The following is a 26,331-nucleotide window of genomic DNA, read 5'->3' on the forward strand; positions in this document are numbered from 1 at the left end:
CAATTACATTTGTAAATGTATTTTTGGCTATTTCTGTAGTGTTGTGGCTTATGCAGCGTATTTCTTAATGCTGCACCTGTGTTGTCAAATTGGTGTTGTTTTTGTATATTTTCTTGTGTTTTGTCTATTTGCATGTGTTTTCTCAAACTGTATTGCTTTCAGCTTTCAGGGCCACCAGGTCATGAATGACTATGTTGTTTACTCCTTGCATAATATTATTGAAATTTTGAGAGCTGATGAATATTGAGTTGATAAAGCAGTAAAAGCACTATTATACTGTCTTCAGTTTTGTCTTCTACCAGCATTGGAATGGGTTTTAATCATTGCTTTGATAGCTCTTTGTAATACTGTACATAATGTTGCCCATTGTGGAGCTTTGGGATCAAACTATCTGGCCAAGTCACATATTAGGTTCTCATTCTGCCTAATAACATTACAAAATCAGTAATTAATTGAAGTCAAAGTTCCTTTCTTTCTGTAATTTACAGCCTGTTGACAACATAGAGAGTCAGATATGGTTGAGTTGACGTGGCTAACATTAAAAGTGGCCAACAAAAATACAGAATAGATTTGCTAAGATTTGGTTCACTGACAAATAGATTTGGATCAGAGTCTAACAGTGGGGGATGAGTGTATACCCTGCCAGATTAAGAAACCAGGCTTTATATTCTTTCATAAATCCTCTTCTTTCATTCTCCTTTCCATCTCCCAAGGTGAACCCAGTCAGTGTTATATTTTTGATGGTGATGGCGTATGTGAGGAGTTTGAGCGGGGCTCCAGTGTTCAGGATTGTGGTTACTTTACACCTTTGGGCTATATGGACCAGTGGGCGTCCACTGCCACTGCTTCGCACCAGGACCCCATTAAATGTCCTGCCCATGCTGCCACTGGGGAATCATCACTGAATAAGGTATGAAGTATGTACCACAGAGGACAGAAAGATTCACATGACAAACAAGACCACTTTGAAAATCTTTAACTCTGGAGAACAATGTTAGCAGGTGGCTGCATTTCTACACACCTTGGTGGTATTAACACTCTTAATCTGTGTAATACTTATGTACTGTATTTCATACGTAAATTCTCCAAATCACAGCCAACCATCTAAATACTAAGGAGCCAGTATCCATTAACTGAGAAGAGGTTTCAAGTGTTGATCTTATTTATATTAATGATATACAGTATTTATATATTACAGTATATCTATTTATATTATATTATACAAGTTATACATTCAAATAATATAATATAAATATAACATATTTTTTTTTCACTGGCAAAGCAATGTCATTATTCATGCATACATTAATAAAATAGTTTTGTACAAACATTGAATACCAAATGCTCCAGACATGTATGCTATCAAATCAGTATTTCTTTCATGTTGTTCTTTCAAGTATTGTTCTCTGTCTGTTTGCTTAGACCTGCTCTTGGTGAACATTTGAATGGAAAGTGTCAGCTTTGCACCCTTAAAAACATATTGTAATAAACCTTTTTTGTTTTTAATTTTTAACTGGAAAGTATTGAGATGAGCAAAATCTTTTGAGAAACAACTGGCAACATTATAATTTTTTAACAAAGGTTTTATGACAAAGCTAAAGCATTAAAGCATAAACTATAAAACAGGACAATGCATGAAAGGACAACTAGGCTAAGAATAGAGAAGGTTACTGTTGCCAGGTTATATTAAGGAATTACTCGCTATACAGTGGGGTGCAAAAGTTTACATTCCTCTATACTGAAATTGCAAGAGTAGAATGAACAATTTTTTCAAAACATAATATTTATTTCACAATTACGTTATCAGAAATTAATTTAAGTTAATTAAAGTTTAAATACTTTTGCTATTAAATTTGAAATAATTACGTTTTAGCACATTATATTTTCATTGGCATTATAACAAAAATTTTGAAGTAAATACACATATTTTGATTTTGTTGTTTGCCAGTCAAAGTTTCCACAAACATCCCCTACACGCTAATCTAATGAAATCTGTACACAAAAAAATAAAACTTCAGAAGCACACACCAAGCAACCACAACCATACAAAACATAGCAAGTCAGCTAATAGGTTACTGGTCCGGCACCAACCATGGCCTTGTATAAGTTTGACTCTCTCTCAGTAAGTAAAAGCCAATTAGATATTTACTCTTTTGCTCGGTCACTCTCTTTTTTCCCTATCCTTGCTTTCTCTGACATCAGCTTCTTGGTACTCTTTGCTGTCTCTACCTTGCTCAGCCATTCTAAAAGTACAGAGTCTTTACAGCTGAGGAGTCATTGTCGCTCTGTGTAATGGTGGTCATAAAGCGTTACACGGTTCTTGTGAGAAGACATGACTTTTACGTTATATGGTTAAGAAGCCTGCCAATGCAGGCCAAGCACAAATGCCATTTGCTTTATTACATGTCAGTGTACAGTTACGTAATGTAAAATGCTACATACTTAAAACAATTCTTTCTACTTCCTAACATACAGAAGGAAGACAATCAATAGTCTCATTGAATGTATATTAATTCTTTGTTGCTCACTCAGCGTGTATCCTTTTTTCTATGTTTTCCTGTGTGAAGATCTGTAGGTACCAGCACCTAGAGGTGAGTGATAAACAGCCCACTGATGCCTGGTTCCCTTGCACCGCCCAGCCCGACACAAATAATGACCTGGAACATTCATTTTGGCTTAAGGTGCGTTTGATTTTGTGTATGCACACACTGGGTCTGTTTCCCCTCCACTGAATGATTGTGGGTGGCTACTCTGTCTCCCACAGCTTCGAGCAGTTTCCAATACTTTTGAAAATGAGGTTGAAAGGCCTCACACGACTGTTTGCTCAGAACTCCACACGCACATATTCCTGACTTTGTAACATTTTCATGATTCATACAATGCATTGGTTACTATAATTACTTATTTTCCAGGTCAACTGTGAATTATGAGTTCTAATGATCTGTTGATGATTACCAAATTATGATTAACCTTGCACTTATTCTGTATTTATGGTTATATTTTTAACTGCAAGGATACTAATCATCGAAATTATTTGTTAATGATTGATACAAGTTTACTAATTGTGGAAAATAAAGCGTTATTTAATTAACTCATTAGTCATAATTTAATGCTTAAAGTTTTCATAAGTTATTATGATACTTTTATCTGAGGGAAGACTAATAATTTTGTAATCATAAATAGATCTCTTCATCATTTTGAATTCATAATTTATAATTAGAATTTGTCTTTACAAAGCACGGGAACAAAATCATTAATTGCTCACTTGTTCTTGATCATTTATGATTGTCGAACATTATATATCATGAACTAATTGTTTATTTATGATTAACAAGCAATGTCTAAAACTGATTACATTTATGATTACTGCCACTGCTGCAGTTAAAGTGATTAATAAGCATAATTGTTCAGCTTATCTTTGGATCTCCAACATACTCAGTGCTTCACATAGATGTCCTGGATTGTGTACACTGTAGTTGGACCTGTTTTTCCATTCCACACCCGTGTCTGGTTCTCATATTTAGTAGTTTTGTATTATTTAATCTTTCCACAGCAGAGTTCCCACAGTCAACTTTGCAGGTCCAGACTAAGCGTAGGCTAGCTGTTGATTTGACTGATAACTTCACAACTATGTCCGTCATGCTCTGGATTATAGAGTCCTTTACAGTCAGGAACTTTTCTCTCTCCTTTTTCTCGCACATACTTCTTCATTTTTTTCTTTCTCGCTCATCATTTCCACTTTTTATTGAATGACTCATCTTTCCATCCACTGCTTCTTTTATGGACACCCTCTTTATCAGACACGTCTGCAACCTCTCTGGAAGGCAGCCTTCTCCCTAAAGACTTTTTCATTGCCTGAAAAGCTTTCATTATAACACCCATATCTGCCAGCTCTCCCTGAAACACTTCTTTTGCCTTGAAGTGTTCTTCCTGTCTCTGAAAGGCTTCCTTCAACTTAAATATCCAGTCGTGCTTGATCTGAAAGACTCTCCAAAAGACATCAGTCTAAATTAACAGTCCTACACTATGTCTTTATTTGCAAGACCTTCCTCATTTTCTGAAGTAAGTTAGTGAGTTTCTTTAAAGTGATACTCTACCCAAAGTTAATATTTTGATTATGGAACACAGTCTGCAGACTTTACAGGTGGTTTTTGAAAGTTGTACTTCTATTACAGAGAAAAATGGCTGGACCAGAAATCGATAACGTGTTTCCTGTATAACGATTAAATCAGTGAAGGTGTAATGGAAGAATTAACACTTTCACTTACAGCAACCCCACAATTATGAAGGGATCAGCTAACTATCTGCAACATACTGTTTCAACCATAATTGTCAAAATGCCTTTTCAGGTGGGATTTGTCCATCCTGGAGTTGCCGCCTCTGTAATGGTGTACCTGGCTTCAGATGGGTCATGGTCTGGGGAGCAGTGTCGAAGGACAGCCACCATCCTACTGTCTGACACTACTGGCAAAAACCACTCACTTGGTGCTTTTACTTATTAATTTATATATTTGATCATATGTTCAGCAAACCAAATTAGCACTATAATGCTAGTTAATAGGATTACAAGCTAAATGGATACTGGAAACCTTTCCCTCTCCTTAGGGACACATGATCTCTCATGCCATCGGAACCCATTGGTGGTGAATGTGACCCATGACCTCTCTCAGCCCTTCTTCCTCACAGCGTCTATTATCCTCCTTTTATCCTCCCCCTCTGTGGCAGTGGAAAGTGTAGCCCTGAGGACCTCTTGCCACTTCAGCACCTTCGCCCTGACCGGGTGCGCATCAGAGGGTGGGCCTTCCCACAACTACCTACCTAATAAACACACACACACACACAGACACACACAAAGACACAGACACGCACACAGAAGCACAAACGCACACACACACACACACGCACAGCACACATACACAGCAAATACAGCTGTAAAACTGTATCTCATAATAAATGTAGATACTGAATGTTCTCATATCCACAAAGAAACCATTAAACAATTTGAAAGACAAAAGAAAGTTAAAATGTCTTGCAAATGCAAAAATTTGTACATTAGAGAACCCAAATAACCATATGCATGGGATAACACAGGGGAGCCAGGTTTGCCAAGTCCTTGAAAGATGACAGGCAACAATGTCCACATTCTGGACAAAGAGGCCATTGGTTTGAAAGAGATAGCAAGGAGGCCATCTACATAACAATAAAACAAGTCTCCCTGAACAGAGGAGGTGGTGTACAACATGACTTGTCAGACACTTATAATGCAGTTCTTTTATCACTCCCAATGTTGTTTTACAGTTGTTCATACTGTGACTAATGTGACCCTAATGATACACGTAAATTCCTGATGGAACAAATGCCCACTATCAATGACAACACCACCACACTGTTTAAATGCCTGCCATTCCAACCCAGTTAGTCACATGTGATGAAGACTTTTAAATTGAAATGTCTCCATCAAATAGCACCTTTGGGACACTGATTAGGTGTTATGCTAATAGTGATAATTGACATTATTTTAGGCAAATTATAGGATTTGACACAGCTGTCTTTTTATTCCCTGTCAATAGTACATTTAGTACAAAAGTACAACCCAAGACCTGTATATAGACATTTATGTGAATTAACATGAATTTGTAGAGAAAACTGAAATAGAATTCAGAAACATCAATCAGTTTAGTTCTTTTTATAAGACTGCTTCTCATCTATCTACCTCTCTCATGTTTTTTCCTTCCATTCCTGCAACAGCTGTTTGCGGCAGCCATGTCAGATGGACAGCTGCAGCCCCCCTCAGTTAGAGCATGGCTCTGTTCGGTAGGTTCTATGAAGTAAAACACGTAGAAATGAAATATTTTAAACAATAAACAAAATAAGTATATATATATTATGTCTCTGTAGGTGTGCAGGAGAAGGGGAGGCCTTTCACTGCTCAGTTCAGTGTCAACGTGGCTTTACCATCACTGTCCTCAATGGCAGGGGAATTCAACCCAATCAGGTATCGTAATACTGTATATGTTGTATTACAGACATCCTACAAATGCCCTTTAGATGTTATTTAATGGTTGTCCTACTTTTAACAATGTTAATACAGTGGCTCTATTTTGTATTTATAAATACTTGTATACAAAATGTATTGGGATTCATTCATAATGCAAAGTGAGAAACAGGTAGGCAGGATCTCATGAAAAACACAAGAGTTTTTTGCAGATTTGTTTCATTATTTGTACCACACAACATTTATGGCTGCATTCTCTGTAAACTGGGCTAACTCAAATGCATCTTCTGTGAATTGTAAAGGGAGACAAATTGATGTCTGATATGCAAGAATAGATTTTTATTTATATGTGTGATCACATACACTTAAATGTGTAATAGGCCACAACTCCCCTTTTTTCCAGAGAATGACAGAGCTGGAATGTTTTCTTGGTTCATGGGATCGTTTAGTTAGCTGTCAGCCTGTAGACTGTGGATTACCAGATCAGTCTCACGTCTATCATGCCATATTCAGTTGCCCCTGGGGAACCACCTTTGGCAAACAATGTTCCTTCACCTGTGGATCACCAGCCATACTACAAGGTAAGGGTTAGCTTTGTCTGTTCTGTTGTATTCTAGCTTTTTGGTTTTTTTACTAACTTAATCTTTGTTTACCATTAGTTGACTGTGGTCTTGAAATTTTAAAATTTGATGTTCAAAAGAAAATGTTTATATGTATATAATATATATATATATAATAAATGAGACCCCCCAGTGCTATCCTCCTCTGTTCCCATAGTCTCTGGTTGAAAGCTAAAAGGTCCATGAGTTTGGTAGCTTGTTTCACCATCATGTTACCCCCGACCTGAAGAGGTTTGGTTGGGATATTTTGCTGTTTGATGTAGGGACCACCAGATGTCATTTGCTGGGACAGTGCTGTGGGCATAACAGATTGTAGACCTGGAATAGGGAGGTTGGAATCTGGTCTTGAGATGACCACTCTGTAGTCGCTCTGTAGACGGCTCAAAGCCAGTCTTGATACTAGTGGTGTAACATGTCGTTTTGTGCCGCTACAACTGCATGCTAATACCCCTGTCAGCACAGCATTGCAGTAGTCTAGATGAGCTATGATAAGTACTTGCACAAGGAGTAGAGTTGCATTTTCGGGAAAGGTAGGGCGTGAAATTTCTGATGTCATAAAAAATGTGTTTAATTGCTGGAACTAGTTTAGGTGCAGTTGCTCGTAAGCGAGTGAAGGGCATGGGATCCAGAGAACAGGTGGTAGGATATTTAAGAGGAGGCGCGTGGATGTGTTGTCCTCGGTCAGAATGGAAAAGGAGAGTGATGCGCTGTTGATGAAGCTAGCTGGATGTCTCCATCTGGTGGGGAGATCTGTGACCTAATGGCTGTCACCTTGTTAAAAAAGAAGCTAGCAAAGTCATCCACAGTGAGAAAGGTGGATGGGGGAGGTGGAAACGGGGTGTGATTTGACGGTGGAGATCACCTGGTGTTAGTAGATTGCAAACCTTGTCCTGATGACACTGAGAAAAAGTTGCAAGCAGGCTCAGATATTTAACCAGAGCAGATGGGAACATTAAACCTTAATTTTAAGCAATAATTACATTATAGATTAGATAATTATATAATAATTATATATCTGTTTTATGTTATAAAGGCTGTGTCAATTCAAACAAATTACTTTTAAAAATAATAAATAATATTAAAGTATTACCTCTTTTCACTATTGGAAGTTATGCAATGTTGTAGATGCTTCTTGAAATGATTAGATGAAACAAGCCTGACAAGCCACACTTGTGTTTGTGGCAAAGCCATAGTGAATGCTCAAATGTCATGTTAGCAGTGAAGATCCATGAATTCATGATCTAAATACAGATAACACAGAAATAATTCTTTTTGTGGCTTTTGGTTTAGTGAAATATGTTCGAGTGTCCATCATGTATCACTCAGCAGTAAAAGCAGACCGTTTGATTCCGTGAAGAGTATGTTCAGTGCACACCAGTACAGCTGTAATGGATTTTGATAAACACAACACCAGCACAATGTTTAAATAGCTTATTTAAATGTGATGCCGTGTTAAAGATTCATTGCATTTTATGGACCCAATAAAAATTGTGAAAGGTTTAGGGTGTTTTGATTCTCTACACATAACCACAGTCATGCTTCATGTGGGGCCGTATAGGCATAAAGAATTTTCGCTTCGGGGCAATGCTGAAGCCTCATATTTTTAAAGTACAAGACAAACACATAAAACAAAAAAAGAATGTTCTGTTGGACAGAAATAAGTCAATGATGTACTTGTGCTGCATGTTGTTTGCAGATTGCAGTGCCGTCATTGCCAATAATTATGTCCTATTGTATTAAATGACATGTTGACATTTTATGCATTGTACCAGCTTAAAACTATTTGTATTTGTTTTGTTGGTGTTTAAACCAGGACACCAGGATTATTCAAGTGTCTCTATGATCCATTCTTTTTGCATTCGTTACCTTTTCAGCTGCTAGCTGTGGTGTTTTCTGTACATGCAAAAACCTACATATAAACAACATACATATAAACAGTGTCATCAACATACAACTGAAATTCTGTCCCATGACAATGTATGCCTCGGTGGAGTGTCCCCCCCAGCCACCAACGACAACCTTAGCGCTGGTCCTGAGTCCGGACAAAAATAGGAGAGTTGCAAAAGGAAAGGCATCCAGCATAAAAACATGCCAAATCAACGTGCGGAACGTGTTGTGCTTTGGCGACCCCTGAAGGGACAAGCCGAAAGCTGTTGATCTATTAGCTCATTTTGAATTTGATGCCAGCAACACAGCTCAAAAGTTGGAAGAGGGGCAACGAAAGGCTGGGAAACTAATTGCCAGAAATTAAAAAAAATGGAGAAGCATTTGACAACTAAGTAGATTAATTGGCAACAGATGAGTAACATGACCGGGTATAAAAGAAGCATTTCAAAAAGGCAGAGCCTCTTGAATGTAAAGATGGGCAGAGGATCACCAATCTGCAACAAACTGCCAAAAAATTGTGGAACAATTAAAAAAAAAAAAGTTTGTCAACGCAAAATTAAGACTTCGTGATTTTGTTAAGACTTTGAAGACCCCACCATTTATGGTATATAATTTCATCAAAAGATTCAGAGAATCAGGAGGAATTTCTGTGTGAAGGGGACAAGGCCAAAGATCAAAACTGGATTCGTGTGATCTTTGGGCCCTCAGGTGGACATCACTGCATGGGCTCGGGAACACTTCCAGAAATGTCTATGAACACAGTTCACTGTGCAATCCACAAATGTAAGTTAAGGCTGTATCATGCAAAGAAGAAGCCATATGTGAACGCAATCCAGAAATGTTGCCATGGTCTCGGGCCCAAATTTTATTCAAAATGGTCTGAACTGTTTCAACATCTGATAGGTTGTTTAAGTTCTATTGTGAACAAAATATGGGTTGATGAGATTTGCAAATCATTGCATTCTGTTTTTTTTCACACATCTTCCCGAGTTTTTTGGAATTGGGGTTCTAGAAAGTAGTGAGTTGAAATGTACAGTATAAATATTAATGCCGACTGATATGTATAATAATATTTCCATGTTGCACAGCCTTATTAGAAATCATAAATTAGCAACACAGCTACAACGTATCTTTGATTGCATAACAGTTAACTTTCCTTCCCTGACCAATGATACTTTGAAATTCTCTCGTTTTAAATCCTCTCTACCCCTCTCTCACCCTCCCCATTCGTCAGGTGACAGTGATAGGCTTGTGTGTTTGGAGGATGGGCTTTGGTCTTTCCCGGAGGCCTACTGTAAGATAGAGTGTCCAGAGGTCCCAACCATACCAGATGCCAAGCTGCTTACAGCAGACTGTCTGTCCTCAGGGCACGATGTTGGCTCTGTCTGCCGTTACAAATGCAACCCAGGCTTCTATGTAAAGGGAAGCCTTCAAAAGAAGACACCAAGGTAAATCGTGTGGGACTATTGGCAATGCCAGTGGGTTCTGCATTGTGATGGGTACCTTATCAGTTCTGGACTCCATGAACACCAGTAATCCCAGAACATATTTTTAAATATCAGAGGATACAGATAAAAGAGCCAAATTGCAGTTCATCATCTGCAAAACAATATTCTGTTTTGAAAAGGCTTTGCTTTAGGGTTCAAATAAATTTGTACTGCTTCTAGCTGGGCCTCATCATTACTTTGCCAAGGACTATTCATTGGGTCATTACTGAACACAGTTCACATGTTGTTAATGAGGAAAGGAGAAGGATACTCTGGAGTAAGTATTTATCCTGCTTTGAATGGAGCCAGCGATCTGTCAGTCTGTATTATTAGTAATTAAGTTGATGAGTTATGTACCACACTGTCCATATAATGTTGCATTATAATTAAAATACAGTGTATCAAATATCTAACAACATCATACAGCCAGAAGAATATATATTTTACACAACTGTATTTCATTAATTGTACATCTAACAGAGTGAAAAACTAAATGTAAAGATCTATATGTAGGTGGTTAGGTACACTTTCGTAAACGTGTGAACATCTGAATAATGCCAGATGCTTTATTAAACCAGCATTTGTAAGTGAACAACAACAGTTAATAAGAAACTTTAAACATTCTTTACCTTTTCCACATGAACTCACATACATTTGCATTAAAACACATACTGTTACATTTACATCATAGATCTTATTTTACTAAAAGCAAAATAATAATTAAAAGTGACAGTACAGGAATAGTACATATGGAATTGGAGAATTGGTTTTAAGAATCAGTACATTTATTATTGATAGAACTTTTTTGTCAGTTCTCAAAATATATATAATATATCCCTTTTTTTGTCTTACCCCATATGTCAGACATAAAATCATGAGCTGGCATCTATAGAAAGGAAAACTTTGTCCACATACAGTGCTATTGACTTTTTTGCATATTATTGTTGCCAAGATCCACACCATGTTACTGCTTTCAATTACAACTGAAACCCCTCCAATATACTGCAAACTCTGAAAACCCCTTGTTGCCTAGAATTAAGATCACATGAATGCTGTCTTTAGGAAGTACTTCAGCTTGGAGTGCCAGGAAGGGGGGCAGTGGCTGGAAACAGGCTGTGAGCCGATATCGTGTCCAGCCCTACCTGACGTATTCCAGGGCATGTACACCTGCACCAATGGTCTACACTTTGACACAGTCTGCACCCTGCAGTGCCTGAACACAACAGAAAAAGTAAGATTTCAGCAACTGTTCATTTTTTTACTGTTTTACAGCGTGAGATAAACAAGGCCTGTGTACTGGATGCTAACAATCTTGGTTATAATACTAAATACACTCAATTCTCTAATTTTCCTTATTTTCAAAAAGTATTTTTTAACTTCATTATTATTCTTTACATATTTGCAGGGAAGCTATAAGCCGTAAAAGAAAGTATTATATTATAAAATATAAAATATAGGCACTATCACAACAAACGCACCACACGACATCATTAAGTTTGATGTTACAGTTAGCACAAAGATTGCATGAACAGTTTCTTTGGCTTTAGCTGCAGTCATGCACACTGACACCTTACCACATACAAGTTGCTGCGCTGCTATTCTTGTTTTGGCTCCTGATTTTTGGGATAATCCAGCTGTGTGTAGCGTAAGGGGACCTATACAATGGCTCCAATTGTAAATGTTTAAAAAAATGTGCACTTCCACCAAGTTTCTCAAGTTTGGACAACAAAATAATCACCACCATAAAATATTTTTTATGACACCACTAGTGAATGAGGCAGTATCCTTTTATAGTAGCCACATTTATTATGTGTGTTTAAAAAGTGCAAGACGTGTTCTGTATATAAAGGATGTCATTCAAAAATAAAAAGTAAGTAATTTATTTCTTTCACAACTGACTAATCTGTTAATGTCATAGGGAGCGTTAGGTTTAACCATTTAAGTTCTCAACAGTGCAACACAATGACTACCAGGTACTATATTGACAGAATAAATTATTTCCTGAACAGCTGCTGTTAAGTTGTAGGAAGTCAAAGCAGCAAAAGTGAATTTTACTATGTGTGTGTGTTTCAAGAGTGAAATTCGCTGCACTAAGGATGGTGAATGGACAGCAGAGTTCTCCATGTGCCCCAGGATCCAAGGATCCTGCTCTCTTCCTCCTGATGTCAATTCAGTAGAGTACAGCTGTGATCAGGGGACAGACGTTGGTGAGCGTAGCCTTCTTTTTAGTGAAGTACAATGCATCAATAAACAGTACTGATTAGAAGGAGCTTTTTAACCATTTCTTTATTTCAGTGCCAGGTTTTGTATTTAATCATTTTCCTGCTTGCTTAGGCGCTTTGCTTTTAAGCATTTAATGCTTGTTGCACTACATGATATACACTCAATGGCCACTTTATTAGGTATACTGGTACAATCTAATTTAATACAGCAGCTCTGACACTTATTCTACTGTTCTAATTTCTCAGGTTTTAAGTTAAAAATGTCAGAAAGGTGATAAGTCTACTGTGTTTATATTGAGGTTTAGTATTTTTGGGGATTTGAGGATTATTTTATTAAGAGGTGATTCTAGAACCTTGGCAGAGCTGCTGTATTGGATTGCATTAGATTGTACAGGTGTACCTAATGAAGTGGTCACTAAGTGAATATTGTTGAAGATTCTCGGTCAACCAGGTAAGGTTATCTGGATGTTGAGTTATGGCAAGTGGACTTCTTTGTTAGTTCAAAATGTTAAGCAGCTGATCATCTAAGGAGCAAAATGGATGATTTGTTAAAAATTAAGACGAGAAGAAGTCGAGTTGCCATGACTACACTTTCAGATGAAATGCTGTAGTAACTTGGCAGAGTACAATAAAAACATAATTGCAGATTATAACATTACATAGTGACTAGTATTTCTTTCTCACAATAAACCGTAGTTAAACTACACTAATCTATGGCATAAAATCATCAGGTGTAGACTTTTGACAACTTTGACCTACAGACAGTCTTACACCACACACACACACACCCACACACACACTCTCACGGCAGAAGCTCTCTCATAGTGGTGGTTGCCAAGAGTCCAGGCCACAGATCTGAAGTCTTGTGGTCTGTTTTTTCCTCAATGTTTGGACATGAATATATTCAACAAATGCTAATGAGAGTTAGTGGTAAGTGTTATTTAATTTGTGATTTTTTTTTTCTTCCTTTTCCTTGCAGGTGCTGTTTGTTACCCAACATGCATTGTGGCTCTAGACATGGATCTGCGTGATCCAGTGGTTCTACCCAGTGGCACTACAGCTGACTCTTTAAAACACTGGATGGTGCCCACCAAAGTCCAGGTGAGATGCCTGAGGAGGGGAGGCAAGTTCACTTAAGGTCACCTCTGTTCTATACCAATAAGATGTTCTACAGTTAATCTTAGTGTTAGTCCTAAGGACAAATGTCCATGTTAATCTTAATCACATTAGTTAAATCTCCATTTATTGACAAGTTTTATTTGACAAAAAAGTTTTATTTTTAAACTCCAGTTTAATTTGTCAATAATATTGTATAGAAATAGTGTCAATTATTGTTTAATGATGGCAGTTTTGTCTTGTACATATTCGTGCAGGGCAAAACCAAATTGGAGCAAAATTTATTATTATGCAAACTGTTCAGTTAAGCAAAACTAACAAGACATCTCGACTCCACAATTTACAAAGGAAAAACAGCAGAAAGCCTAAGGGAATGCTTCCTATTAGTTATACAAGTAATGTTGCCACACATGCACAACCATGGACAGGAGACATATGCTGTTAGAACAAATCCTGCACTGCTTCTGCTTATTACTTAAGATTTGGCATTTTACCAAAGCAGCATAAATGCTGGCATTAAAGCATTTTTTATTTCATTGAAAAAGTGTGTAAAAAGGAAATACAAGTAGAATGCAATGATCTGCAAAGCATTTGAAACCTATTTCTTCTAGTAAAAAGAAAGGTAAACATGCCTATTGTCCCAGCTTTTCTTAAAATAGGGTAATGCCTATTTAATCTAGTTCAATTAAATACAGCTAGAGCAGGCAGGCTACACATATCAGCTTGCAGAACTGGTTGCATATGTTTCATGATGATTGATGAAGCATGATGTAGTGTGAAATGAGATATCTTGATTGGTTTAAATAATCACAACTGAGGAAAGGCTTGTGGTCATGCTACCATTTGGAAACTCTTGGCAATATTTTAACAGTTGTTGTTTTGCTACCTTGCTGCTGTGCAACCAGCCCAGTGCTGCATGAAAACTGACCCGCTGACAAACAGTGAGATTTTACACAAAAAACACCCATCAAAATAAATAATACATCCAAACATCTGGTAGTCTGAACAACAGCGTGGAGTAAACTGAGCTACTGCTGACTCGCCTTTAGTCATAAGCACAAAGTGTCTTGTCTTTATTGTTATAGACATTCACAACTTATTTATGGTATTGTTGCCAGAGTGTACAAATAGAGGGACATTTGCTGCAGTATATAGTTCTAACATAATTAATATGTCATTACTGTTGTTAGAATCAGAATTAATGTTTATATTTCATCTAAAATCCATCTTAAATCTCTGCACAATTTTGCTAATCTTTGATCTTTTAAATAATTTAGAGATAAAAATATCCTATACCAGTGAAAAGGGCTTCACAGACAGCTAAATTATGCAGTGTTGGTTAGTTGTCAAAAGTAAAATATTACATACATACAAAAATACATACATAGATATGGCCAAATATCAGCTACACATTTCTTGTGCTTTTCATGACTGGCAAACAACATAGTACATGCTAGTGCTCTCACACAGACCAAAACATCTGCCTTAACCCCAAATCTGAACATTTGTGTGGATGTTTAGATTTGACTACATTAAGACTCAAGTACAGTTTTTGATGCAAAGTGCAGCTTAATCTGCATATGAGTCTCTGTGTGCCATTTTAGCGAAGTATGTGTCAATTTTAACACATAAACACTTTTTGTATGTTTACATTTACATTTACATTTAGTCAGACGCTTTTATCCAAAGCGACTTACAAGTGAGGTACAAGGCAAGCAAAAATCTAAGTCAAGGAGAAAACATCAAAGCAAGGTCCTATCAGAAAAGTGTTCACAGTTCACGAGATACAAGTGCAAGAGAGCAGAAAGGTTTTTTTTTTTTTTTTTATGTATATCTCTATGGAGTTGTTTATTCACATAATTGTTACATCAGGACAGACAGTGATGACATTGTGCTGTGCAATGCACACACACAGAAATATCTGTAAATACTGTAATGTTGATTCTTGTTTTTACCCTTATCTAAAAGCCTAACCTCCTAATCTGAAGATAAATTATCAATTTAATGTTATATATAATATTAAACATTCAGATTTTAGTGAAACCTTTTGAATAAGTCATTATTTTAATATGAATTGCTTTTAATTAAAAAAAAATATTTAAAACTAGAGATGCAGTGAAAAGGGGAACATTTTGGTTAGAGTTGGATACAGTTTAAATAAACAAAACATAATTTTTTTGTGCTTCTTTGGTCTCAAAAAGCATCAGAAGTCACTGCAAATGCCTAAAAATGAATAACCAAGGCAAATATCAGCAGACAATTTTGAATCCACGATGGTGTGTAAAAATGTGTTTCATATCAGATATTTGACTTAATCATTGGCAAGATTTCTAAGAGATCATTTTTAATTCTCAGGTGCATCAGCCAATCACACAGTCACACAAAGCGATCCACCTTGTGTGAGTGTGTATTCGTTATCATGTTTTTTTACTGGAAATCTGAGGCAGAAAGCATAAGTAAAGGTTCCAGCTGACGTCAGGGCTTTTAGGAAAAACTCACATCTTTCATATACACAGTGTATACACACATCACCAGAAACAAACAAATGTCAGATTTTTGGAGTTAAAGTGCGGTTGTTTTGGTTTAAAGGTGGATTATGTTAACCTAATATCATATCTTAGGAATCAGCTCGACGTTAATGCTGTTGCACACACTGCTCTAGTTTCACCTTTCTTTTGGGTGGTCAGTCAGCCAGCCAACCAGTCAGTCCACTCACGCCAAGGTCAAATAGTTGGCTGCAGGTCTGGTTACTTACGCCATATTGCTGAAACTGCCTAGTAATTTCAAGGGATTGTGTTATCTCAAAACGTCAGAATCAGCTCTCCCCTGCTGGGTCAGGCTGCACAGGAAATCAGGGGGAGGATCCAACTTCTCTGTCTGTGTTTGTTAGTAAATTAGCTATCTGCTAACCACTTTGTAAATTCTTTGGGTCAAATAAATGGCAGAAGACCACAGCCTCACCCAACTTTTACCACAAATGTTAGAACTTGCGTCTTATATTTTTCTTTCATCAAAAGTTTTCGTGCATAATAAACAGCAGAAAAGCAGCAAAACCTTTAAAATGTCATAATGCACTGCATATGTCCTTGAAAACAACACAATATTTTCACGGGATACGTGCAAGATGTTGTCCTGTTCATTTTTATACAACTGTTCATTCTTAGTTCAATGCTAGTGGAGATATTTTTAAGCATACTGAGAGAACAATATGTATAACCGGAACCATCCACATTTGAAGTCCCCTTTTTAAAACTTGTCTTAGTCCTGGGAACAAAACATTATGTTAGTTCTAGTACTTTTACGTAAATAGTATGTCAAATAAAACTGTAGACATATTAGGCAGGACTAAAACTACTGTAGGTCTGAAACCGAGACTTTAAGTTCAAGAAATAATATTTCAGTCAAACTTCAAACAAAGTCTTATACAAATAACAGATGCAACATTTTCAGAGTGGAAAGAGAATGTCTTCCTGTACAGACTAAAGCCCACTGAGACAAATTTGTGATTTGGGAATTTGGCTTTATAAATAAAATTTGATTAGATTTAATTTGAAGGAGAACTGGATCTAGGACTTGACGATCGTGCCAAATCATTTGAATGAAAATTGCTTTGCTTCTGCATTGTTCAGCCCATTGCACATGCACATTTCCCCTGGCCTCACCCTTGCACTCTTGTCTTGTCCACTTACCTCATAGACATATGTAGGGGTATTTTTCATTTTATAGTGGCCAGTGAGAAAAACGAATATCAAGGTTGAGTGTTGGTACCAGATCCAATTATCTTAATGCATCCAGGAGGTAAACCCATATGCAACCAGTGTAGCCATGTCTCTTTTTTAAATGCTAACACACATTACTGGACTGCCTTTATTTAGTAGTTAGTGTTTTAAAAGCAACTGAACATTTTCGAACATTTAACATTAGGTGATACCAATTATCATGTTGTAGGTTTGAATTTAAAGACAGAATTGCCATTTTTGCTCATCATACAGACATAATTTCAACATGTTTTTCAAACTTTTGTAAATGTATTAAAAATCTAAAGCAAATCTCTCAGTTAAAAAAGTAATCAGACCAACAATTTTGGTCAATTGTATAATTTTCTTTATTTATCCTTTAGATGTAACTAGAATGTGATTGAAATACAGAATTTAAGTACCACCAAAATAGCAGTTTTATCTATGTAAAATAAAAAATTTAAATTCATCTTTTCCATTTAGAAGTATTGCATCTACAAGCTCTTATATAACTTATATGACTGCATATACAATATCTACACAAATAATGGCCACATTTTTATTATTCAGACACATATATTATTCAGTCAAAAGAGGAAGGGGCCTGGTGTCTCAGTGGTAGAGCATTGGGTTGGGATGCAGAAGGCAGCTGGTTTGAATCCCACCCCAACAGGTGTGGCCCTGCTCAGCCACCAAGGGCCACCTTGGTGCTGGTCCTGAGAACAGATAAAATGGGAGGGCTGAAGGGCATCCCGCCTAAAAACTCATGCCAAATCAACGTGCGGAACATTTTCGTCTGTGGCGACCCCTAAAGGGACAAGTCGAAGTCAAAATATCAACTTATAGCATCTGTTAAAACATTAGGTGAAGGTCAAATTTTTGTTTGGTTAAAAGTTGTTATAGTTTCAAGATTAAAACCTTTTCTGAGCTTGGAATTAGCAACGTCATCGTGAAGAGGAAAACTTCAGTTATGAAGTGTTTGCCTCAACTGTTGCTGCTTTTATGTTGTTTTTTGTGGCAAACAACGCTCCTATTGCTGTATTGCCTATTTGTTGTTCTTTTTTTTCCAGAGCATAGTCTGCACAGGAATGATGAAATGGTACCCTGACCCTCAACACATCTATTGCATCCAGTCATGTGAGGTAAGACTCAGCCAAGCAGACCCACATCCAAGTATTTGGAGATATATTTTCTTTTTTCCTCCAGTATGCCTTCTGCCCAATTATCTATGAAGATAAATGGACATGTCATAAAGATAAATGGGCATGTTGTAAAGACTAACACAGCGGGAAAATATTGTTCCATCCAAATATAAGTCTCACCCAGGTCAAATGTCATATTAGTTAATACCTACACTGATCACTGTGATGCACTTTGTGTTCTGACACCTCTTGGTAATGGCCAGCGGACACTTTTCCCCATGTGTAAAGTATACAGATCTTATGGGGGCCTGGTGGCTCAGTGGTAGAGCATTGGGTTGGGGTGCAGAAGGCAGCAGGTTTGAATCCCACATCACCAGGTGTGACCCCACCCAGCCACCATGGGCGACCTTGGTGCCGGTCCCAAGCCCAGACAAAAAAATGTAGAGGGTTGCGGAAGGAAGAGGGTTACCTGTGGAACATGTTCTGCTGTGGCGACCCCTGAAGGGGCAAGCTGAAGGCCTTTGGTAAAGTACAGTATACAGGTCTTACCCCTGTACACCAAAACATTAAAAGCACCAAGTGGAATGAATGTTGGGGCTGATCACTAAATGTTAGTTATGAGCAATAGTGTGTCTGGCCAAGGACTAGAAAATTGTTTACTGCAGATGTCAGTGTCTGGGTTAGGAATTCTTTAAAATAATATCTTGTCTAGTATGTGCTTTAAAAATCAAGAGGTTAAAAGCATCTCACTTTGTTTCTCTTCTTGTTTTAATCAAAGATATTTTGACACTGAGATAGGGAATACTTAATCCCTACAACAATTACACAGTTTCTGGGCATAATCACAGTAGATTTACTGCCCTAGGTAGACTATTCCAACAATATTAAGTATGAAGTAAAACATACTGTATTCCTGTTGTCATCACAACTCAAGATACCAGAGGCAGTGTGCAATGGTGTTCACATTTCATGATGACAAATCTCAGGCAGATTTGATACTCTCATACTTCATACTTTACTTTACGAGAATCCCTTTCAACCTGTCCAAGGAGCCATGCTGGCATTGCCAAATGTTGTTACACCTGGCAAACCTAACAGATTACTTGATAAAGCAAAATAAATTAATCACTAGAATATTTTAGATTTAGATCAATTATTCAGGCTTACACAAGACTATTAAATCTTTCTGCCTACTTTGAATACAAGCCATCTAGACAGTGAGTAGTGGGACTCATTCTGTATTGCAAAGTGAGCAGGATAAAGTTTCCTGTTTAGTGAAATTTAACAAGTCGAATTTTTACTGGAGAATTAATATCCAATGAAAAGAAGTTATGATTTTATTGGAAACAAAAACAGCTAAAAACATCCAGTATCTAGTTTCAACTGTTTAAAGTCCTCAGAGTATAATAGTAAATTTTTGACTAAGAAAGGTCATATTATGTACAAAATGGCTAAAAGTCAGTATATGACAAAAATTAGAAGATATAAGATAATGATCAGGGAAGAGGATAGGGAGGCCACTGCCTTCAGTTTAATGACGTTTCTTTCTTTCGACGTTGGTGATAGAATGAAAGGAAAGTACAATTGATTATTCTGTCTATCCAAAACTTAACTCCAAAACTTTATACATGCAAAATTACAAATTGCTAATTTTGTCTGCTGTGAATATTTTAAGGAGAGTAATAATAAATGTGTTACTAAAGTTGGGTTTAAATTTGATACAGTATAAGACAGATGTGGAACAGACTACATCTTAGATTTAGTTTTTAAATTGGAAAGAACAACTTTAAAACAAACTGATAAGCCATAACATTTTAACATTTACAACGTATTTTAACAGTGTATTTTAACACCTGTTGATGAAGGCCAGCATTAAACTTTGGAGCCTTGGGCACCCAGGACCCTTTCACTGGTTGTCCTCCACTGGACTGTTTTTGGTGGGTATTGACCACTACATTCAATCCCACATGGCCTGCTTTTTTGGCCATGGTCTGACTCAGTCATCTAGCCATAACACGATGGCCCCTGTCAAAGTTGCACAGATCCTTAGGCTGGTTAATTTTTCCTGCTTACAACACATCAATTTCAAGATCTTACTAATATATCCCACTGCTATCTATCACCTTTGTATTATAGACTATAATAAACATTTTCCATCTATCATTATCTTAACTGCTCACCCTCTTCAAGGTCTTGGGGTAGCTGAAGCCTATTCCAACAATCATTGGGCAGGAGGAGGGGGTACACTCTGGATAGGTCAACCGTCTATGTCAGAGCCATAATAAATATTGTGCATATATTGTGCAATGCCTATTATAAATTGTGTGATTTAATGCCCATCTCAGTTCAGTTATGTTTATCCATAAACCCAAATAGTTTCTATTTTGTATTCATCTGTTGGGTTCAGAATGGGCTGGAAATACTGATGGAACACATAAACTGTTGATGTCTCATGGTACAAAATATTTTCACTACCTGCCAGCACTACATTTTCCCCTACCACCTTCCCATGAATGTTGCTAGGCAAAACAGTTGCTTATAACCTGCTCCTCCAACACAACACCGTAATTTATACCAGACCACATGTGCTGCATATGGTGTATGCCAGATCTCATCCAGATGCCATTGCTACCTCCCCTTCTTTCATTCTGCTTCTCTTTCCACCTTAACACCAGGTTGTTCATTAGTGTACAACTCAGCTCACGCATCAGCATAGCCGTCCCTTTACCACTGCCAGGCTACTAAGTGCATTTACACGGACCGGTGGGAACTAGGTTAAAGCCGACTGTAACCTAGTTTCCGAAATACCCTGGTTTCTGAATTGGGGGTAGGGAATTAGATTTCTGTCAGAAAATGCAATATTCTCTGGCACGTATACACATAACCAGGTTTCTAATAGTCTTTCTCCAACTGCACATCTGCGTAATCAAAGGCTGACAGTGAACTGCAAGCAGCTGAGTGAAAGAATAAATGAAAGGAGAGATTGGTAACAAGTTAATAGGTGCTGCCGCCTCATTTTAAAAACAAAGTCCAACAAAAAATTTAATTTACACAAAGTGTCTCATATAAGTCTAAATAAGTCACTTTCTCCCGTGGATTTTTAAGATTCACACTGCTGTGGATCATGTTCTTCGTCCAGTGCTGTCACTGTGCTGCGACACGAACACACACGCAGAGAGAGAGAGATAAGTCAGAAAGCAGCATTTTCTGTCATTATACAGTTACAATCTGCTCGCGAGGAGAAATCAGGTTACTCTTGAGCTGCATGTATACGCTGATTTCCCGTAACTAGGTTTCTTAAGTGCATGTACACACCGTTCACTGATTAAGAAGAAGAACAATCTTTATTGTCATTGTACATATTGCTCATACATGTCACAATGAAATTCCGCCTTCAACTCATCCCCCTGGTGATACCAAGGTGGGGTACCCTAGACAGGTCACCAGTCCAGGTCTGGGCCAACTCTGAGAGACATACACAAACAAACAACCATTCACACTCACATTTACTCCTGTGGGGGGAAACTGGTGTACCCAGAGGAAACCCACATGCAACACATGCAACATGCAAAGTCCACACAGAAAAGCTACAGGCAGCAGGTGTATTTGAACCGGGGACCTTCTAACTAAGAGGCAGCAGTGCCAACGCCACTGTGCCCAACAGCAAACCAAGGAAACACATTGACTCAATAATCCCTCCATATGAGGATTTCAGGCAAAAAGGCCAGAATCAATCTATTTAAAACTCATAATTGGTGGATGCTGGGCTAAACCTCTTTGATTAAACCCTCATAAATAAAGTAACAATTTGTTATAAATTGAGGATCAGGCATAGTTGATTTTCTAACGCACATCTGACACCAAGATGACACCTGTGACATCTGTGATTACACTATGCACAGCTGTTTCTTCCAATTCATTCTGAAACATGCTGCAGTTGTTTAAATGAAGCCAAATGCACAAATACCAGTGTAACCAATAAAATACTAATAACACTTATAACTAAAAATCCAGCATGGAACACAGCCTTTTTCAATAGCATGTTGTGTAACTTACTTGGTATGTTAAGATGGTTGTGGTAGGGTTTTTAAAAAAATGCTCTTTGTGTATATATATATATATATATATTTTCACCCAGTATTTTGTTTTTGTAGTGGCTTTAAAATAACACAGTTTCGAATGAGCCTTAGGCCTTGAATATGGAAAGAAATCTCAAGAAATGTGCTTTGGAGAGAGTGAGAAAAACACTTAATAGGAACACAACCAGGGTGGCCTGGATTTGATGTAATGGATTCGGAATTAAGACATTTTGATTATTTTAGAAAGAAGAATATAATAAAGATAATCGATAATTAGGTCAATGTTATAAGTAATTCTTCCCTGTATTCTAAGTACAAATTCCTGCCCTTTTCTGACACAATAAAACCCATAACTTATTCTTAAACGACTTACTTTTGGATTAATTATTCTCCACTTATGTGTCCATCTATTCCCAGTAATATACCCGGTTCAGATTTGTGGCAACAGATTAAAGAAAAAAGGCCAAATGCTTGCTGCCTGAGCCACATCTTTCAGTTATTCCAAGGGAATTCCACCGTGTTTGCAGGTTACTCGGTGAATATTATATGAAACCAACATATTTCAGGTCTTCCCTGGTGTCTCCCTTTAATATTCCAATTGGAAGACCTTACAATATCTCCAGATGGAGAAATATGTGCCCAAGGTGTATGGGGCTCACTGGCAGTATTTTAAGTACTGGTTAAGATCCAGAGCTATCAATTCATGCTCTCCGTAGAGCATACTGTCCTTCCTGCAAGAACTTTTTTGAGGTTTACAACAGAAATTGTTGATGGTTTTGAGGGTTCGGACGGCTTTCAGTTGTTTTTGGCCTGAACACTTGAGTCTGAAGTTGAATTTTTATGCAGCGGCAACATCTGCATGATTGTATTTCCATATCATAGAATGGTGCAATTAAATGTGTTGTTTGCCCCGTTGGTGTGTTGTAGGACGATTAAAAGTCACACATGGTTTTTTTCAGTAATGTGCCAGAATTTCAGAGTAGGGCCTAGATCATTTTAGATTTGAAATTAGATAATTGTGTCTATGCATAGTATTCTTGTATATTTTTTTAACTGTAGCAAAAATATGTTTGTATATGTATGTATACAACCATGAGAAAACATTTAGCTATCTCAATGTGTAGAATAAGTGTAAATGAGAGTGAAAGGAGTGTTTGACATTATTGCTAAAAAGGATAATGTGAAACCATTAGAGGATAACTTGGTGTGATAAGTGCAGAAAAAAAGTGTCACTGCAGAGTTTGGCTTTCAAACGCAGGAAATGAACTGAGCTGTTTGGCCATGATATTAACAATACTCACTACCAAACAATGTGTTATTATTAATAGTCCCATGTAGCAGTAGCTGTTTTACTACCAGCAGGCTGTTTGTAAAATGTAAACACACACACAAAATGTGAACTTGTCCACTTTCAATTTCTTCACTCCAAATGCTGCGAACACTCCTAATACACATGCTTCTAATAGATCACAGCAGATTATCTTTCAATGCATTTAAAGTAGGCCAATCAGTTTCAGAATTACAGACTGGCTGCTCATACAATGGCGATTGATCAGTATTTCTGTATATCTGTCTACAGTAATTTTGCAGAAAGCTTTTGCTTTAGATATCACAGTGTTATTCCGTATTATGAGCATGTAAAAATAGTGGATCACTCACCAGGCACTGGGCTTATATTCCCTAATGCCTGGCACACTACGGTGAACTATGTTTTATAACCCCCAGACCCAAACTACATAGACCATCAATACACAATGTACACACACACACAACACACACACACACACACACACACACACACACACGCACACAGACCTCCCTTGAACTCTCTGAACTATCTTTCCTGTCAAAAGGAAAAACACTTTGAGTCACATGGAGAAGGGAAAAGGGCAAACCTCACACTCCTCCAACACTTTTCAGAGAGTTCTGGGCAAGAAGAGAGAAGCAGGTTAAGGAGGGGGACGTGATAAATTATCTGCTATTAAAGAACCTTACAGATACTTGGTAGGGCGTAAAAAAAATAAATATATTAGTGCTCAACAGCAGAGTGTTCACAAGAATTCATATCTGTGTTTTATAATGTTCTGATAAAGAGCTTGGCAGGTGCTGTTGACAGCACACGCTCCCCTGAAATAGCCAATGTTAAGAGGTGCATTAATGTGATGTACTGTGTGGGCTTTGCTGCTGCTGCTTTGTATGTCTCCTTTACACTTTGGTCAAGGAGTTTCTGCATAAAAGAAATACATAAACCAGTTGACCTTTTAATTACCCACCGGGGACTAATATGCACAGCGGACTCTTGCTGGTTTATTGCTTATAATAGGGTCTTTGCATTGCTATTAAGAGTAATGTAAATTGTGCCTCGAAGGGGATGTGAATACTAATCAACCTCAACATGAACCCTGATCTCAAAATTAACGTCCTGTGGACGAAGTTTGGGGTCTGCAAATTTTAACCTAGTTAACAAGTAAAGTAAGTATATAAAAATATCCATGTGGAACCCGCAGTAAAGCTTAGCTACAGAAATCTCTACAATATAAAAATAAGTTGGCTAAGTAAGCAAGTCCGTATTATGCTTGACAGCCATATAGAGGCAAAGATAATAGTAGTGATTTGGAGGACGCATCTGGTGAGATTGCTGGTAAAGTATTTACTCAGAAACAGAACAATTAAATTGATTTATTAAGGCCATGGCAGTTTAGTTGGGAAAGGCAAAGGGATTCGTCAAGTATAGAGTTCTTTGAAGTGAAGAGAAAACTGCAGAAATCTTCTCAGCAGCTGCTCTCTCCCCCTGCACAGGTTAAGTAGAACCCCGAGTCTTTGAAATGACTCCATCAGTCCAATGGAGAAAGTCAAAAGTATCTTTGGCACTCAGCACCTATTTTCGCATTGTTGGCACTTCAGGGAAGCCCTGAACATTTAGTCCAAAACATATAACAGGCCTTCATCATAATGTGTTTGAGATTCTATATGATTCAAATTCCATAAACTTGTATATCACTCAATGCTTCATTCGGAAGCACCCACACTCTGTCCAAAGCATTACAAAAACAGTTTGAGGAATTGTCATGGACTGATATTTGGAGTATCGTGATGCATACTGGACGAGTTGTCAAATTACTGTTCTGTCTCCCTTATTTGCCCCAGTTCAAATTCAAGTGTCCGTTAAAATAATAAGCATCTCTTGCTCCAGTGTATTGTATATTTATAACATTTTTACTTGGAAGTAATTTCAAGAGAGGTGTAGCAGCAGAGGTTCAACTAGAGAGGTGTTAAAAGAAGCTGCTGAGAATGTGAGGGAGAGTGGATGAAAACAGTTCAAGTTACTTAGTAGGATGAAGTTTTGTGACAGACACTACATGTGAATGCGAATGATAAACGTCACTAGGACATTTCTTGGGTGATGGAAGGAATTGAGTGCTTTCTTCTCCACTTCCTCAATGTTTAGGTTGGCAACAAAAGGTGACACTGGACAACCCATGGCACAGCCATGTTTCTGTCTGAAGAATCCACCTCTGTAGGTGAATTACTTATACATACACATGGAGGAAGCTGAGAACAAAGCACTAAACTCCTTCCCAGGGACAGCACCAACCCACTGGTTCAGATATGATTGGAAACCTGGTGATTCGTTACATTACCGGATTTTCAGAGAAGCTCAAAACACCACAGACCTTTTCACTTCAAACCTACCAACACATCGAGACAAAGACTCGTCTATCTGAAAGATCCGATACCCAAACACAAGAGCAATATAGCGTATGCAGTCCAGTGCAGAGACGTGTGTTAAGAGCTCTACACTGGAGAAACCAAACAGCCTCTACACAAGACGATGGCCAATCACAGCACCAGAATCAGCAGAGTACCCACAGCTGAAGGACAAAGGACACTGGTCTGAGGATGGCTATGTCCACATTTTGGACAGAGAAGACAGATGGTTTGAAAGAAGAGTATGTGAATCCATTTGTGTTCACATGGAAAATCCTTCTGTTAACAGAGGAGGCGGCTTCAGGCACAACCTGTCTCTCAGTTTTCATTCTGCCCTT

At 37.7% G+C, this 26,331-nt stretch overlaps 1 protein-coding gene across 2 annotated transcripts in view; it reads left to right on the plus strand.

Moving 5' to 3' along the window:
• pappa2 (pappalysin 2) overlaps positions 1–26,331 on the plus strand; it is a 77,811-nt gene that overhangs the window by 45,323 nt on the left and 6,157 nt on the right. For both annotated transcript variants that reach the window (XR_010910594.1, XM_067474370.1), the window contains 12 exons: positions 714–910; positions 2,568–2,681; positions 4,350–4,485; positions 4,606–4,780; positions 5,749–5,814; positions 5,899–5,995; positions 6,399–6,576; positions 9,737–9,950; positions 11,052–11,220; positions 12,064–12,196; positions 13,191–13,312; positions 18,135–18,206. Coding sequence is in view for 1 of the 2 variants with exons in the window: in XM_067474370.1 (XP_067330471.1) it covers positions 714–910; positions 2,568–2,681; positions 4,350–4,485; positions 4,606–4,780; positions 5,749–5,814; positions 5,899–5,995; positions 6,399–6,576; positions 9,737–9,950; positions 11,052–11,220; positions 12,064–12,196; positions 13,191–13,312; positions 18,135–18,206 (1,673 nt within the window). In the remaining variant the exon portion in view is untranslated. The remainder of the gene's footprint in view (positions 1–713; positions 911–2,567; positions 2,682–4,349; positions 4,486–4,605; positions 4,781–5,748; positions 5,815–5,898; positions 5,996–6,398; positions 6,577–9,736; positions 9,951–11,051; positions 11,221–12,063; positions 12,197–13,190; positions 13,313–18,134; positions 18,207–26,331) is intronic.

Source organism: Channa argus, chromosome 14 (assembly GCF_033026475.1).
Source record: "Channa argus isolate prfri chromosome 14, Channa argus male v1.0, whole genome shotgun sequence".
In the NCBI taxonomy this organism is placed as follows: domain Eukaryota; kingdom Metazoa; phylum Chordata; class Actinopteri; order Anabantiformes; family Channidae; genus Channa; species Channa argus.